Here is a 16,264-nt window from a genome sequence, read left to right on the forward strand (position 1 = left end):
ATGAAAAATATGGGGAAAGAATAGAGCTAAGCATTATTTCCAGCAATGGAGGCTCATACAAGATCACACAGGCAGCAGAGCAGGCAGTTGACCACAGGGTTGGGAGAATATCAGCTGACACCATTAGACATGCTTCTGCTTGTGCTTTGCCATGGCCATCTGTGCTGCACGAAGTGATACAGTTTGCAGAGACCCCAAAATGAACTGGCATCGAAGAGCAGAGCGCAGGTCCCCGGAAGTACATCCATGTGATTCTGCATCCCTGGAAAATGTGGTAACTCAAGCAAAAGCTTGATGTTGATGCTACTACTCTGTGTCTTGCTCTCGCTGTGTGGAGCAGAGGAACACACATTTCCTCTTCATCCTTGGACTCAGCCAAAGACCTGCACATTGCTGCTACTAGTAGAAAGTCTGCCCAGCTCACAGCCACCAGCGTGCTGCTGTGAAACCCAGTGCAAGTTGGTCCAAAGGACCAAAGGCACAGCTGACAACTCCCTGGTGCCTGCAAGAAATGAGCTGAACATGCCAGCATGGTTCCTAGGGGACATCCTCTGCTGCAGCTTCCCTCATCCCCACCAGCCTGGGCACTGCTCTGAACAGCCTGCTCCACTTACCCTGGCCTTCCCTTCCTCTCCCAGCTTGCATTGGGTAGGTAGAAGAACCCAGTGTGGAGGTACTGGAAACTGTCTCTCAACTCAGGAGCAAGACGCATAAAACCTCCCCGGTGGGGCTGCCCAGATGGGTATCTCAGGAACATGGTTTCTCTGCAAGTGGCAAGCATCATATGCATAAAACTGGGGTTTAGTGCATCACTGCTGTAACAGATGATAAAAAATCATCATCTGCATCACTGAATCATTGCCATCCTTAATGATCCAGTAAGACAGGAGCCAACATCTTGAGTGAAAAACATCTCATTGATGTGGCCTGAGGGGGACCCCTGGTCACACACCCAGTAGCTGGAAAATCTCAAGCCTGGATGTGCCTGGACAGAAAGCGAAGAGAAATTATTCCAGGTGGGACCATGAAACACTGCAGGGGGATGGACCTGGCTGGGTATACAGCTTAGAGGAGGGGCAGAACAAAGATTTTCTTAGTAAAGAAGTCGCATGCTGTTTTCTGGTTTTACTGTGTTTAATGAAAGTGTGTATGTCTTTTTTGAAAGAGAAGTGCAGTTACAAGAACACACCTGACATATATTTATTCCTCCTCCTGATAGATAAAAGCATGGAAGGGTCAGAATACACAAGCTAAAAGGGTTAACAATAACAGCATTAACAACTCACTCACTTACACCTCTTCCGCAGCTTCTGAGATTACTTTGCAAATGTGGACTGTGTATGTACCTATCTGATTTGCAATAAAATAAATGCACAACACATTTCCCTATCCCTGGTGACTAAACTGTCCTTGCTTGATCTCTAGAAATCATTTGTCACATGAATTTACTTATGGTAGCTGTACTTTACTTTAACCCCCTGCAAGGGGTGCCATTACAGATTTTGAAACATAGGAGGAAAATATGCTGCAATTAATTGTACCAAGAAACAGCCAACAGCACAGGAAATGGAGGAGTAGTCTTAGTCTTCGAAATATCCTTCCACATTTAGCAGCATTCCAAAGTGGAAGGGAAGCAGACGTTTTACTTAGGGATACTGTTTATCCTGCAGGCGCTTGCAGAAGCTATCTGGGGTTTGCAGAGCTGGGAATAGCTGTGAATGCTCAGGTACACTGTGTACCTGATTTGCAAATATAGTAAGCAAGGCTATAAAAATGCATTTGGAGTGAAGGCATTCATAGAAAAATCTGTTTGGTTTTAATTCCTTTCAAACTGGAATGATGGATATTCTTGTCTCTGCACAAAATCACAACCCACGCCATTCTCTGAGGCAGGCTAAAACAAATCCCCTCCCTTATTTAATTTTTAATCATTTTTTAAAATAAATGTTTAATAATAACCATAAACCAAAAAGACAGTCCTTGCCCCAAGGAGCTGCCAATTTTATTGTCAATCCGAACGGAAGCATGCGAACGCTGTACCGACGCGTATTATGGAGGCTCGGAGCTGGGCGGGTGACAGTTCCTACCCATGCCCTGAGGAGAGTGATATGAAGTTGCAGTCAGCTTGTGCATCCTGAGTCCTGCAGCGCAGGTTCACAGCAGCACCATGGGCCCACTCCCACTGCCAGGAACTAGGCAGGCTCAGAGCTAGTTTGTTGGAGGGGGAAAGCTGTTGTCCATGGAGTTAAGCTGGGAGTGGATTCGAGTGAGACAAAGTAGCATCACCCCTATATGGGTTTTGGGGTCTTCTCCTAGTCCTCCTCGGCGTGGTCACACGTGTATCGTCTTTGGTGATGAACAGCATGGCAAGTGGTCTGGTCCCTGGGAGAAGGCGTGCAGGGCAGCTCCCATCCATACCCCCTGTCCCTGTGAATGCCGTGCAAGGTACCAGTGCCCGTTTTCAACCCAAGGAAATTAGCTGCTGGCTCACTTCAGGTGGGAGTCCAGGAGGTAACCACCATGGATGTAATGGGGCCAAATGAGTAACCAGGGCATTGAAGGGAAATGGCAGTATTTCTGCTCACAGCCTTTCACGAGGTGGAGCAGAGGGCACAGCAGAAGTAAGGCTGGAGGGCTCTGTACAGGAGCTCTTTGCCTTTTCCCACCTCTTCTGGAGAGCCATGAGTCACAAGTGCAAAAGAAATCACACCAAGATGGTTGGGGACTATTCAGAATGGCAGAGCCCAGCAAGAGAAGGTGTAAAAATGGTTTAAACTCATACTTTTCCTGCTCTTGCCCAAAGTCAGGAGGGAAGAATCAGATTCATGTCATTTGTCTAGGTCTTAACTTAAAAATAAAAGGATGTCTCCACTCTCCCAGTCCCTTTTCCACATTTCCACTTTCCTTCTGAGAGATGGGATGTGGGAATTTACTGCATAAACCACCTAGCACCATGAGGCTCTGGTCCACCCCACATCCTCTCTGTGTAGCCCATATTGTATATACAGCACTGTATTCCAAAGCCATGGCTCAATAATAAACCAGCATGAGCATCTCTGACTTTCTGGACAAGGTGGTGGTTAAAAGATCCAGGTGCAACACCTGTGTTCCCAGCAGGACCTGCAGTGACAGCCGAGCAGGTCAATTCATGCGTATATAGGTAGACACACACGTGTGGGTGTTCAGTGACCCGCGCATTCAGTAGGAGAACTTCTTCAGCAAACACAAGGAGGGAAATGAATGCTTTACATAGTCTGTGAAAAAGCAAATCCACTATAAAACAAGTTGTTGTTGAAACAGAAGAATTAATGGAGATTGTTTTCCTAAGGATGGGGGTGTTTGTCTTCTAACCTCCCCCTGCTCTGCCCTAGGCCCCTTAGGACTCCCAGCAGGCAAAAGCAGAATAATCCAGGAGTATCTAACATCCACATCCATGTACCTACCTTCACACACACAGAGATCTACCTCTGGGTGGTTTCTCTATGTCCCATGGGTAGCACAGCCCTATGCATGCCGACTTTTTCTTCATTGTGCTGTCTGTACTGCCAGAAAAGTGTAAGCTGTCTTATTGCCATGCTGCTTTTGGAGAAAGTGGGGCACATATGTTTGTTGGACTGTTGGTCTCTGTCAGACAAAATGTATCATACCATCATCAGCTCTGCTTTTCCTTGGTGGACTTGAGTTTGGTTCTCTCCCAGCTTCCAGTTTTCCTGAAACTTGTAGAAACCAAATGTTTTTGAGACTTCTCCTGTTCTTTCAAATGGAGACAAAATTGCTGAACCCTTCTGTTATCAGGAAATAAGGCTAAAACCGAACCATCTCCAAAAAGTTCAGAACATGGTCTATCAGAAAGCATCTTGTTCTGACACCTGCCCTTTGAAAGAGCAGACTCATTTGAAAGCAGTGTATGAAATCCCTCTATTCAGGGAAAGCCAGATATGGGTTGAGCCCAGGGTTCACCCTTACTAACATCAGATCATGCCAGGTTTTACCTCAAAACCTGTGTAAAATAGAGCCTGGGGTGCACCGGGCCTACAAGTGCAAGATGTAGAGACTGCACTTGGTGGAAAGTTCCCCATCTCTGAGTAACTTTTTCCATTACTTAATTGAGAACTAGCTAAAAATCAGAACATCCATTTAATAAGACATCCCAGCGTTTCAAGATGTTATTTTGCTCTGAGTTTATTTTTTTTTAATTAATTTCATGGAAAATAGAAATGCTTTAAGACAAAAGGCTTTAATTTTCCTCATGGGAAATCTCATCCCAGTCAGTGTAACTTTAAGAAAGCAATTTTTTGCATTCAGAAAGCATTTTCTGATGGAAAGTTTTCAATGGCAATGTTCAGACCAGTTCCAGGCTCATCAACCTGTGTTTCAAAAACCCATACTTGCTTCTGCTCTGAATTTGTTTTTATTTTGAGCCAACCTCAGGGCTCTGCTTCCTTATGCAATAAACACAGTTTTCTCCCATTTCTGTTTCACCTTCCCTCTTCCTTTATTGCTCTCCCCTATTCTTTGTTCCTGCCTCATTTAACCATCCACTTCACAGCCTGTACAGCACCTCAAGCTACACAATGCAGATTGAGAACAAGGAGCTGGGAGCCACAGCTCAACCTGACATGATGCGCTGACAGAAGCAGAGATGTAACATGAGTTTCTGAACACTAACGTACCCAGCAAAGAAACAGTTTTTAGAAACTTCAGAGTCCTGTATGCACTACAGGAGACCCTTGCACATTTTTCTAGTATCATGCATGAACACCATAGAAAAATCCTTTCCCTCTTGATCTGTTTTTCCCTGGAGAGATGCAGATGTACAGAGACATCATCATAGGACTGACCTCTAAGAGTCTTTTTGTGCTACCAAATGATAATGCAGAGAGAATGATTTTTCCAGGAATGGATGCAATTGTGGGGACTAACAGCATCATCTCACTCTCATTAATGTTTTTAGGAGGCAAACTCCACTGGGGTTCAATAGAAATAGGATTGGTTTGTCAGCCTAGGACTTGCTTTCTCCCACAGCTCATCCTTAACAGCCAACTATACCATGGCATCTTCTCACTCACGGCATCCCTCCGCTGTCATTTGTGTCCCTGTAATTACATGCACCCTACAAGGAACTTGTTGCAGTTAGTGTAGAGCAGCAAACAGCACTCATGTTAATTCAGCTGCAATCCGTTGTCATTGCCTTGACAGAAACAAATTAATTTGTTATTCATGTGGTTGTCGCATGTATTTCAGGAGATGCTCCATCATAATTTAGCGTTAGTTAATGGCCACTTAGAGTGTTCCTGGAGCATCTGTAGAAGGGATGGTGGCTGTGGGATTCATTGCCAGGGTGGAGTATGAAAAATGCAGTTGGATCAACAAGTATGAAGCTTAACATCTGGCACAGCAACTCCTTCTCTTAATGAGGACATGAAATCCACACCCTGTCTCATCATGCTACTCATGAAAACTTTACATAAAGATTGGTATAGATGGGAATATTATTTGAGAAGCTACCACAGCAGCAGTTTTCACAAAACCTTTTGGGAAAAAAATGTTTCTTTCCATTCAAAAAAGGAAGAATCCCCAAACATTAAATGCTTCAAAGAAAAAAATTAATACATGAGGACTGTGTGACTGCTGTAACCAGCCATCACCTCCCTAGCAAAAGAGGAGACAACATGTTACGTTCTGTGAGATATAATCCAACCAGTGTGTCCAGAGAAAAGTAGTACTATGATGAACAGAAACTGCAGTTCCTAGCAGAATTCACAGTAACATTTCTCGTTCATATTTTCAGAGAAAAAGCAAGAAATCTGGTGACAAAAATTCTGTTCTAATCCAAGGCCCCCCTCAAATAAATCATCACTTCCCAGATGGCTTACAGTCCCTCCCATCTCCCAAAATGTAATGTTATCACGCATTTGAGGTCAAACCGAAGCCTCTCTGATATCCTTGTTCAGCTCTCACAGGTTTCTCCATCACTGGAAAACTGCTGATGAGTTAACAGCGCTCCTGACGCTGCCGTTTCATGCAGGGTAGGCAAAGACGGATCACACATGCTGCTCTTCCAAAGCATAGCAGGTGGCGGCGGGAGAAATGCAGAGCCTCTAATGGATGGCTCTATATATACCATCCATTTTAGTGCCAGGGAGCAGCGGAGTGTGGTGTTGAAAGTTTAGCTAATTAAGGGTTAAGCTTACATTAATTCCTCCTACTGGTCATTAACTCTCCTCTGTGATTAGTTTAGCCCTTTATTTTTAGTCCTGCCTATGGCATACTGCAATGATGTTTACTTGCCTGCCACTGAGTGATCCCACATGACAATTACACTCTCTTCCCTCTGTACCAGGGTTTCAGCTCATCATTTTCTACTTGCACTGGGGGAAGTAAGTCACCTGTCACGGTGGCAGAGATTTGAGCCCTTAAATTATCCAGCTCACAGTACATGCAGTTAAGTCACCAGAGAGCATTTGCTTGGGTTTATTTATTCTCTTCTCCTGGCCTAAGATTAATTTCCCTCAAACATTCAGGTGAACAAACAGTTTGAATCACTGTTATGGGACTCAGCCCCATAAAGTGAAGTCCTTGCATGACTGTCCTCCACTGCATGAGCATGGGATTTCAGAAAGCTTGGAAAGAACATGGATGAAGGATGAAACAAGAAAATGTCTAAATGGGTTGTTCTGATTTTCTCCTCCAGTAATGTCAAAACCTTTAAAAAGGCAAACACATTTTTACTTCTTTTAATTTCATGCCCATCTTTACATTACATTAATTTATATATCAGTCTTCAACATTGTTGAAACAGCATCATGAAGATTCAGATCTATAAAGCAGCTAAACCTGCATCCCCCTAAAATTTTTGGCCCTCAACCTGTTTTCTGGGGTTTTTTTTCAGATATGGAAGGAGGACAGACTCAGAACTATTGGTTTCCCTCAGTACAAAGCATTTCCCAACAAACTCACACTGGAAGTGAGATCTGAGCAACCTCTGGACTGACTGAAAGGGAAGCCCAAAGGCTTGGTGTGAAGCTCCCACCACTTGGGCGGAGCCTGGAATCACCTTCTTGTGCAGGACTAAACTGATCTGAAGAAGCACCTGATGAGTAGATTAAATTTGGCTCAGTCTTTTTCACTTCTGATTTTCTTTTCAAATTCCAGTCTCTGAGGAAATCAGAGCGCAAGACTGGTTCATCTGACAGGAGCAGACAACTGAGCAACTTCTATTGCATGTGAAAAAGCCCCCATGGCCCAGGTTCCTCTGCAATGGGCTCCTCTTTGGAAATCTAACCAAGTGCAGATTAAACCTCCTTTCATCTATCTCACCCTGAGCAAATATATGTGCATTTTCCATTACTGTAAACTTCTTCACTTCACGGTCCCTGACTTAACACACAGACTAAATCCTTTCTTCAACAGCAACAATAACAAATGATCAAAACAATTCAGCTTTTCTTCAAATAATGGAATGTGCTTCAGTTGTAAATATTCATGGCTAGATGGAAATTGTTTCTTGATGGGCCCTGAGCATACTGGTGTCAATCTGTTTAAATGACTCACAGTCTCATTTACCTCCAAGGGGCAATTTTTTTTTCTGGTGCCACTCTCATAGATTAATCCATGGCAGATGGAGTCAGACATGTCCACCTCATCTAGCTCATTCTCCATCTTAGCTTGTTGAGCTTGTGATCCCTAAGAGGTTTTCTCACAACTATTTGCAGGTCTGGAAATCCCAAGGAGCTTCTAGAAGACCGTTCAGGTTATGCTCATCCGCCAATAAAGTGAATACATTTAAGACTTTTTTTTCTTAATGTCTCAGCAGATGCAGGTGACAAAATAGCCACTGACTTCTGAAACTTGCAAATATAGCCACAGTTCATTTTCCTCCCTTTGGAAGACCTGTGTTCTCTCCCTAGCCCCAGCTCTCTCATAGCTGTACTCATCCTGTAGGCAAGAAAGTTTTTCATGGATCTGTTTTTCCAGAGCTCTTCCTATGGAAAGCTGCATGAAGGTCACATCAGCCCAGTAGGCAAAACACTTTCTATCTCTTTTGAGTTCTGTATACAGTTGGTGTAACTGTGGCAGCAAAACACCCCTCTGGCACTCTGCTCGGGCCCACCTTATCATGGTATCTGAGCTATATATTGCCTTTTATTGCCCCCACCCTGACCATGCGTCCCCCTGACAGCCAATTAATGCATAATTCTGCTTCACCAGCCAAGCTGAGCCTGGCTGGCACCCCAGGTATAAATTCCTTTAACAAATGCTTTTGTGAAGGCGTAGGAGGGACTTGCAGACGCCAGGCTCTGCCAGAGGAGATGGAGATGCCTCAGATGACCTCACTGTCCCCGCTGCTGTGCAGCCGGCTGCGCTCCTCGAGCTGCGAGGCACATTTTCTCAGACAAGAGGAGTCGAATGATGGATTTGAGATTTTTTTTTTTCAGGGAATCTCTGTTGTCTCCTACTAAAGCAAATGGGAATGGTTTCAGGAGACAGAAAAGGACAGGGGCTTGCTCAGAGAAGCTGTGACTGGCTCTTTAAGGAATCAGAGCTGTGAATGCCTCAGATGCTCAGTGCAGACAGAGTTGTCAACAGCTGTGCATTTTAGGCCAGTTTTTTTCCTTAGGTCAGTAATGCAAACTCAAACTTGTATGCAAGGCTCACAGAGGGGAAGGTAACCATCTTCCAAAATTGGGTCTCATTTTTCATGCTTGCATTGAAGACTGACAGTGAATTGAGCATGAAAAAATGAGACTCCCAAAAAACATCAAAAAGGGATAAGAGCTAGCAGGTATGCACCTGCTTTTTATTATAGAATCATAAAATAATTCAGGTTGGAGGGGACCTCAAGAGGCCGCTCGGGCCATCACTGAAGTCAGACTTGTTTTCTCTTTTAATCAAGTGAGAATATCTCCTGTTTCGCTTTATCACTGCCGGATTCGATTTTTGCCCATTTCCTTCCATGGGTATCATGGACATTGAACCGTAGTGGTCAGGACCTTGCAAGGAGTGTTTAGATTAAACCCACAGAGTGGTTTACAGCAGTCATATCATGGTTTTTCACAGGGCATCACTGCACTTAGTCAGATAAGCACAAAGATTCTGCAAGAGGGAACATCTGGGAGGTTATTTACTATTTGTCAAGAAGTCTCTAAGGGGCACTTGCATGAGGTGTATGGAAGGTCAGGACAAGCTATGCTGTTCCAATTTACCTCTCCAGATGGAAACCATGCTGTTTTTTTCATATGTCCCTTGTCTTACCTGGCCTTCACATACAGTTTTGGGCATGACTAGATTTAAGTCTGGTTCATGCAGAAAGAGCACGAGTAGATTTGAATGCTTCCTGTGGTTTCACCCTTCATTCACTGCAGACAGCAAGCTGTACCCAGGAGACCTCTGTCCAAGACCAGTTGTCAGAGACACCCTGTGAGATGAAATGTGTTTGATGCAGAGAGCCACGGGCTAAGGAAACACCAGGACATGGTGACTGAAAGACATTTATCATCCTTGTTCTCTGTTGTTTACAACCTTGCCTCTCCACAGCTTTCTAGCACTTTAGTTCTCAGTGTCTCTGAGACATTCACGGGTAGGAGACCTGAGGTGTGAGAAGCTGGACTCAGAGGTATTTCCAATGCAAAGGAAAGCCTCATGCAATTCCCAAGAAAATTCTGATAAAGCCTTGCAGCCCTCAAACATCTCCTCTGTCTTTGCAACTCTAATGACATCCTTCTTGCTCAGCATTTCTTCCTCATCTCAAGGACAGCATTTGCATTTTGCTTCAGCTCCAGATGCTGTTTTGAGTGCAAATCCCTCAGCAGGTGTGGTATGGATTAGGGGACAGAGGAGCTCCTGCTTGGCCTCCTGATGAATAACCGTGATGAGAGTGGTTCTTGCTTGCCTTCAAATGAAGCAGCCGGGTGCACGGTGTAAGCTGAGGCCCTGGGTAAAGAAAGGCTGAGCCCACATCTGGCTCTTACGCACAGAAGTGCTTTGTCTTTCCTCCTCCAGGTCCCTCCCCGTGCCTCATCTCCCTTTGCACTCAATACCCGCTGATCTCCAGCTGTATCTGATACTTTGGCTGTGCTCATTTCTGAGATATCTCAGATCTTTAGATTATTTCCCTTCTCAAATCCCTAGCGAGGGAGGGGAGTGTGCCTGGTCAAGAAACAGCTTGAACCAGAACCAAACACAGACCTTTTAAAAGAAGGAAGATTTTATCACAGTGCTGCTCATGTCTTGAGTCAGGCCAGTGTCTCAGATGTGGAGCACTGATGTCCCAAGTAAATGACCAACAGCCACACTTCTGAAGTTTCTGTCCTATGGGAATTGTTTCACCCAGTGTGAATATTTTCAGTATTAAAGGACTCAAAATTGGATTTGCCTTGAAAGGACCCCCACTGAGGTTCTACAGCCTTCTCTTCATTAGATTTTAACTCCAGTAACTGTTCCAAGACCCAGGAAGCACTTTTCATGAACAGATGTTCATTCCGACTGGCATCTTCCCATGAAACTTTCTGGTGAATTTTAAAGCGTTACCCTACCATTTTGTAATAAATAAAGGAAATACAAACCCCATCAGCACCATGGGGACACACTACCACACTCATTTTACAGCTAAATTCTTAAGAGACAGAGAAACTTAGTCCAGGCAAACATTAGGTAGAATGAGGGTCTGCATTTCTCAAGGGCATGGTTTGCATGTCAGCCAGATACATGACCCAGCAACAATCCACCCCATTTTAGACCCCCAACTGAGACACCACCAACAGCGACATGATAACCCTGCACTCCCTCCTGTGCCTACGCCCATGCACTGAGACTCAACAGCACATACAAACTCAAAATGTTATAATGCAGACTGGGAAGGCTGCACAGAGATTTGGTCTCCTAGTGGAGGAAATATCTATTTGTGTAAAAGGTATCACAGAATTGCAGATCTCATTATGGCATCTCAGATTCTGAAGCAAACTTTGGAAAAAGTCAGGATTTTCCAGAAAAATTGTTAAATAGAAAAAAGTAATGTTTTTCCAAAACAAGCAGCCACATCCTGATACTTTTTTCTTGAGGAAAGTGGGAGTTGTATAATAGGAGATGAGAATGGACTAATTAGTCTAAAAAGCAAAAGCTATTTACTAAATACTGGCCTCATGGGCACACTAGAACAAATGGGAGAAAAAATATGCATGGAGAAAGACAGATAGATTGACTGAAACTTGTGTCTCAAAATAGAAATATTCACGTGAGATACTCTCCATTATGCGGACACCGCCTGTCAGTAAGAATGTGTATTGAAAATAAATTAGTTATATCCTTCAATTGTCATGGCCACTGAAAATAAATAGACATCCAGCAATGAAGGCATAGCAGGCACAAGCTAAGTTATTGTGTTACCTCTGAAATGAATTGGATGTGTGAGGAAGCACACACTACACATTCCATTTAGCAAATGACCTGACTGAAAAACATGCTCACACACCACAACACACACCCGCTGCCATTGTCTGAATATGTCTGGCAGGGCTTGGCTGCTGGGGCTAATTTTTTCATCAAGGTGAGACTGAGATAGGCCATTCCCCCTGCTGCTCATACTCTCGGTGTCTACTCCCAGGTCATCCCATCAGTCATTCTGCAATTTGTCCCATGGGCTGAAAGGGTTTTCACAGCCTTTTCTCCCCCGTTGCCCCATAGGTTTGCTGCACCACACACAAAAAACTCCTGCAAGGCTCCCCTGCCGTTGTCCAGTTCACCCCATGCTAGAACAGCAAAGGACCACGAGCAACACCAACAGGCCCAGGAAAGAGGCTTTGCTCCAGCACACCCACAGAGCTACCCAGAAAATCACAGCGGTGTGTCTGGGGCTGATGAGCCACAGCTTTACCACGCTCTGCAGCAGCAGTTTGGGAAGACCTTAATGTCATGTCGAGCACCATGAACACAGCTCCTCCAGAAAAACGCCATATGTGAGGTCATTTTCAACCGAGACCTCCTGGGAGGAGCAATGCAGAAAAAAAGGAGGGGATTTCCTCAGCTGCTGCTGTTATCAGGTTTCCCTCCTCCAAATACTCTAAGGGAATGGGTTTGCTAAAGCGTGTTCTGCCAATTTTCTATTCTTCATTGCTTTGCCTACAGCAGAGGTCTGCATTATCTTATCTGCTGCTCCGTGCATTGCGATGCCAGATCAGGAATCAGCACATATACTAAGACCTTGCTGTTCCCTCTGGATGTATCTCTGCAGAAAAGCTTAGGGGACTCACTCCTCTAAGCAGACCACAATACAGGGAAATGTTGTCTGAGAGGCATTAGACATTATCCTGGGGAGAAGGAACAGAGTGTGAGGAAAGCACAGCTCAAATCCTGTTAATAAAGCAGCGACACAGAATTGAAAGAGGGAAGTGGAGGAGGAAGGAGGGTAAAGTCAGGTTTTCAAAGTGTCAAGACACTGCCATGCCAACTCCTGCTTTCCCATGTGGCAAAAGCAACGTGCGCTTTCTTCAGGGGACACACTGCACACAACACATCATGCATCAAAAGGGATGGCTGACCCGCTGGCAATACTGCGCTAACTTCTTTGGCAATACCTTATTGCAGAGTGAACTGCTTTGATGCAGCCTCCTACTGCAAAACTCCTGCCTTTTCTCCTCCCAGATGCATTAATTTGGGGAGTACAGAAAAAGAGCCAGAGTTCTTCACCATGATGACGTATTACAAAATTGCTCTGGGATTTACACCCTCTGTTTCCCAACAGGAAAGGAATCAGGCTTCAGTGATGATGCCTCTCCTCTTTTTCCAACTGGTAACACAGCAGAATGGATGGGCTGTCACAGAGCCCATATGCAGTTGCAACAGGTCGTTGGTGATTAAATACAAAATTCATCCAGGACATGAGGTTCTGATTCAGCCCAGAGGCAATTCAAAGACTGTTACAGCATGCTCCCCGTGGAAAGAACTACTCAGCTTTCAAGCAGACACTTTTTGCTGCCTTTTATCTCTGGAGGTGAAGTCCGGAAGGAAAACAGGGTGGTTGTGTCCCTTTTGAGTGCTGCTCCCCGGATTTCCATAACCTGAGGGATTACCTGGAGTCACTGAGACTGAAACACCTGTCTCTGTTAGAAAGGCACAGCAGACAATGCTGGGAAGATGTTGTCTCCTGGATCATGTAGGAGCTGTTTAGCAGAATGGACTGAAGCAGTTCACTGCCCTGTTTCTGAATCTCTACAGTACTTTGACAAGGACAAGCACTGTCAGTCCATAATATCCTATGTGTTTTTAGATGGCCCTAACCTGTTTTAGCAGAGCAAGGATTTATTTGGCAGACAGGAAATGCTTGGTCTTTCTGGAAACTACTGTATCCCCCATGGGGAAAATTAAAAATCATTGTTTCAGAAGCAGCTACCTCGAAAAACTAGATGACCAGGGAGGTGACAGTCCACCATGTCCCAGGAAAGCTGCCAAGAGCTCCTGTCTTATCTGAGAACAGGACCTGCTTTTTTAAGTCCTGCAGATATTTTGAATGTGCTGTTTGCTTGCTGGCTTTAAGGCTTTTGCTGTGGACTGGTGTTTATTGCATTATTGGGAAGCCCATGGGCAGAATACCTCCCTCTCTCCACACCCTCGCTACAGTTAGGGGAAGTCTCTCCATCCTGTTGGGATCTGTCCTCACTCCCCAGCTCTTATGTCCCCTAGACTTTTGCATCTGTTTCTCCTTTTCTTTCCCATTCTCCAGACTTAGTCACACGTGGCTCTTCTTTAGCAAGCTCTTCTAGTGACTTTCTTGATACCTTTCTACAACTCGCATGACCCAATTGCTGCTCAGATCTGCCCAAGGAGTGGAAGCAAAGGAGCAGTTTGCCTGGATATCTAGTTTGAAATGGGCAAGGCATCAGAGTTATGCACAGGCAATAACAGACACATAAAATTATATGTTCCTGCTCAGACGTTTAAAGAGAGCATAGTCCAGTTGATGGCAATGACTTTGTAACATGAATCAGTTGGATTCATTTGCTGGGCGATTCAAAAGCAGCAGAGACAGAAAATATTTGCTTCTCCTAAAAATAGACAAAGATCCTGCTGACAAACCAGACTATCACAAAACCTGTTATGACACCTGCCTATCTGCAGGACATATAGTCATGAGTAGAACAAGCAGCATCGCTCCCAGAGAAACCATCTGAAAGCTGTAGCGTTACTGGCTCCAGGATTCACGACCCCCCAGCCAGCTCAATCGGTGCAAAGGGACTGGCCAGCATGGCCTGAGAGCAAAGTACAACCTAGCCCAGGCCCCAGCCCGCACACCCACATCTCTGCCAGGGAATGACTCAAACCACCAGCCTGGGCGACAGACGCCTCTGCAGCCCCTTGCCCAACCCAGCACCCTCACCTGGCCCAGCAGCACACAGGGGCATCACTTCTTCAAGGTAACCTACTTTATATTTTTATTTTAAGCTGATACTTTTTGCCAGCCAAACTACCCAGGCCAGCCTGCACTGCCATCAGGGTGTCATCCAGAAACTGTAAACTGAGCAGCATCTCCTTCCTTCAGCATCCTCAGGCTACCCAGCTCGCTCCACCTCCCCACCAGCCTCAAAGCAGACTGGGATCAGAGCTGAACCTCATTTCTTTTCCTCTTCTCCTCTTTTCCCCCCCCTTCTCTCTAACACAGCACTAGGAAGGTACCCAGCTGCTGCCCACACTACGCAGCAAACTAGGATTTATGAGCCATGACCACCAGGAACAAGCAGAAAAATTTTCCCTTCCACGATTTCAGCAATTCTACAAACACCCGGGGAAATACAACTGGCTAATGGACATCACTCAGACCATCCCCGAACGCCTGCCTTTCTTGCTGGCCTCTTTCCAGCCCTCTCTACTTTCTTCAGCTGGCTAACATTCACTGGCCATAGCAAGAGATTCCCAAGACCCCTCTGATGCTCAGCAGGACCCATCTGCCACCCTGGTCTGACACCAAGCAGCCACCTGGGAGCCATGGGCCTTATGCAGGCTGGAGGCTGGACCTGCTGCAAGCTCTTTGCAGGGCTGGCCCTGCATAACCCCCTGTTAGGACTCCATCCAGCAAACAAACTTCAACTCAACAGGCTGCTTCCTCCTCTTCTGCCGTGGCAGATCCCAGCAGACACCATTCACTTATCACACCGTGCCCACACAGGTTGGCCAGTGACCTCCAATGCTGTCCTGGTCCTGGAACACCACCACCGTCCACACACCCAGAGAAGAGAAAAGCAGAGTGTCTGCTCATACTCACAGTTTTGAAGTCCTCATGGTTGCACTCTTGGCCTTTGAATTTGCAGTACAGCATCATATCCTTCAGGTCGTGGCCAACCCGTGCCAGGAACTCCTGCATGTTGAAAACTTTTGGTTTATACTGCTTAAAGTTGGTCTTTTCTTGGAGGATGGCCAAGACAGCCGGGTCAGCCAGGTGAGGGTTGGGGATCTGCAGGTTGACGTCAAGCAGAGCCAGGAGCTCCCCAGCGTGGTACAGGTCGTTGGTGGTGAGCCGGGAAAAGCGAAACTCGTTGAGGTTACAGATGGTGACAGCAGGGAAGACCAGGCTGTTTGCCACGACCTCGTCCACTTTGGTCACGTGCTGGTAGGAGAAGTAGAAAGCCACCCGGTCTGAACTCTCAACCAGGAGGAGACCCAGCGAGCCCACAAAGGCCAAGGTCCAGAGCAGGCGCCGGATGGTCACTGGCCCGTAGACGAAGACGTGACGGATCCCGTGGAGCGTGGAGGTGTTGGCAAAAATCTGGATGCTGGAAGGCTGCAGGCTGCCCATGCTGCCCTCGCTGGTGCTGTCCTTCAGATCCATGAGGGATCGTTAGTTAAATCCTGGCACTGCTTTTTGGGTCAGTCTGTAGCTGGAACTGGGATCCAGATCTCTCCCCTCCCCTCTCGAAAGTAATTAAACCCTTTTAGAGGCCGGGGAGAAAAGAAGACTCTCAGGCCAGCTGCTGCGAGTTTATCCCACAAGCTCAGCAGTAGCTTCGTAGGGGTAAATATTTATATAAAATCCATTCAAACTCTCGCTCTTGATTTCCTCGGTGCGATAAGAAGGGCTGGTTTTATTTAGGGAGACACCAAGGTGATGTGGAAGAGATGTGGGTGGGCAGCGAAAGCTGAGCCAATGGAAATAAAGTCCTCCCCCTACACACACACACATGCACACACACACGCGCTGAACGGAGATGAGATTAAGCAAGAGAGCAAGCTTAAAACAAGTCGAGGCAGATCGCAGCCTGTTAACTAGTGCGTAAAG

At 45.8% G+C, this 16,264-nt stretch overlaps 1 protein-coding gene across 2 annotated transcripts in view; it reads right to left on the reverse strand.

Moving 5' to 3' along the window:
• Positions 1–16,022, reverse strand: part of LOC141934321 (acid-sensing ion channel 2-like) — a 53,376-nt gene extending 37,354 nt beyond the window's left edge. For both annotated transcript variants that reach the window (XM_074849681.1, XM_074849680.1), the window contains exon 1: positions 15,254–16,022. In XM_074849681.1, the coding sequence (XP_074705782.1) occupies positions 15,254–15,817 (564 nt within the window). In that variant the 5' untranslated portion in view covers positions 15,818–16,022. The remainder of the gene's footprint in view (positions 1–15,253) is intronic.
• Between the last annotated feature and the right edge of the window lie 242 nt (positions 16,023–16,264).

This window comes from Strix aluco, chromosome 24 (genome assembly GCF_031877795.1).
Source record: "Strix aluco isolate bStrAlu1 chromosome 24, bStrAlu1.hap1, whole genome shotgun sequence".
Classification (NCBI taxonomy): Eukaryota; Metazoa; Chordata; class Aves; order Strigiformes; family Strigidae; genus Strix; species Strix aluco.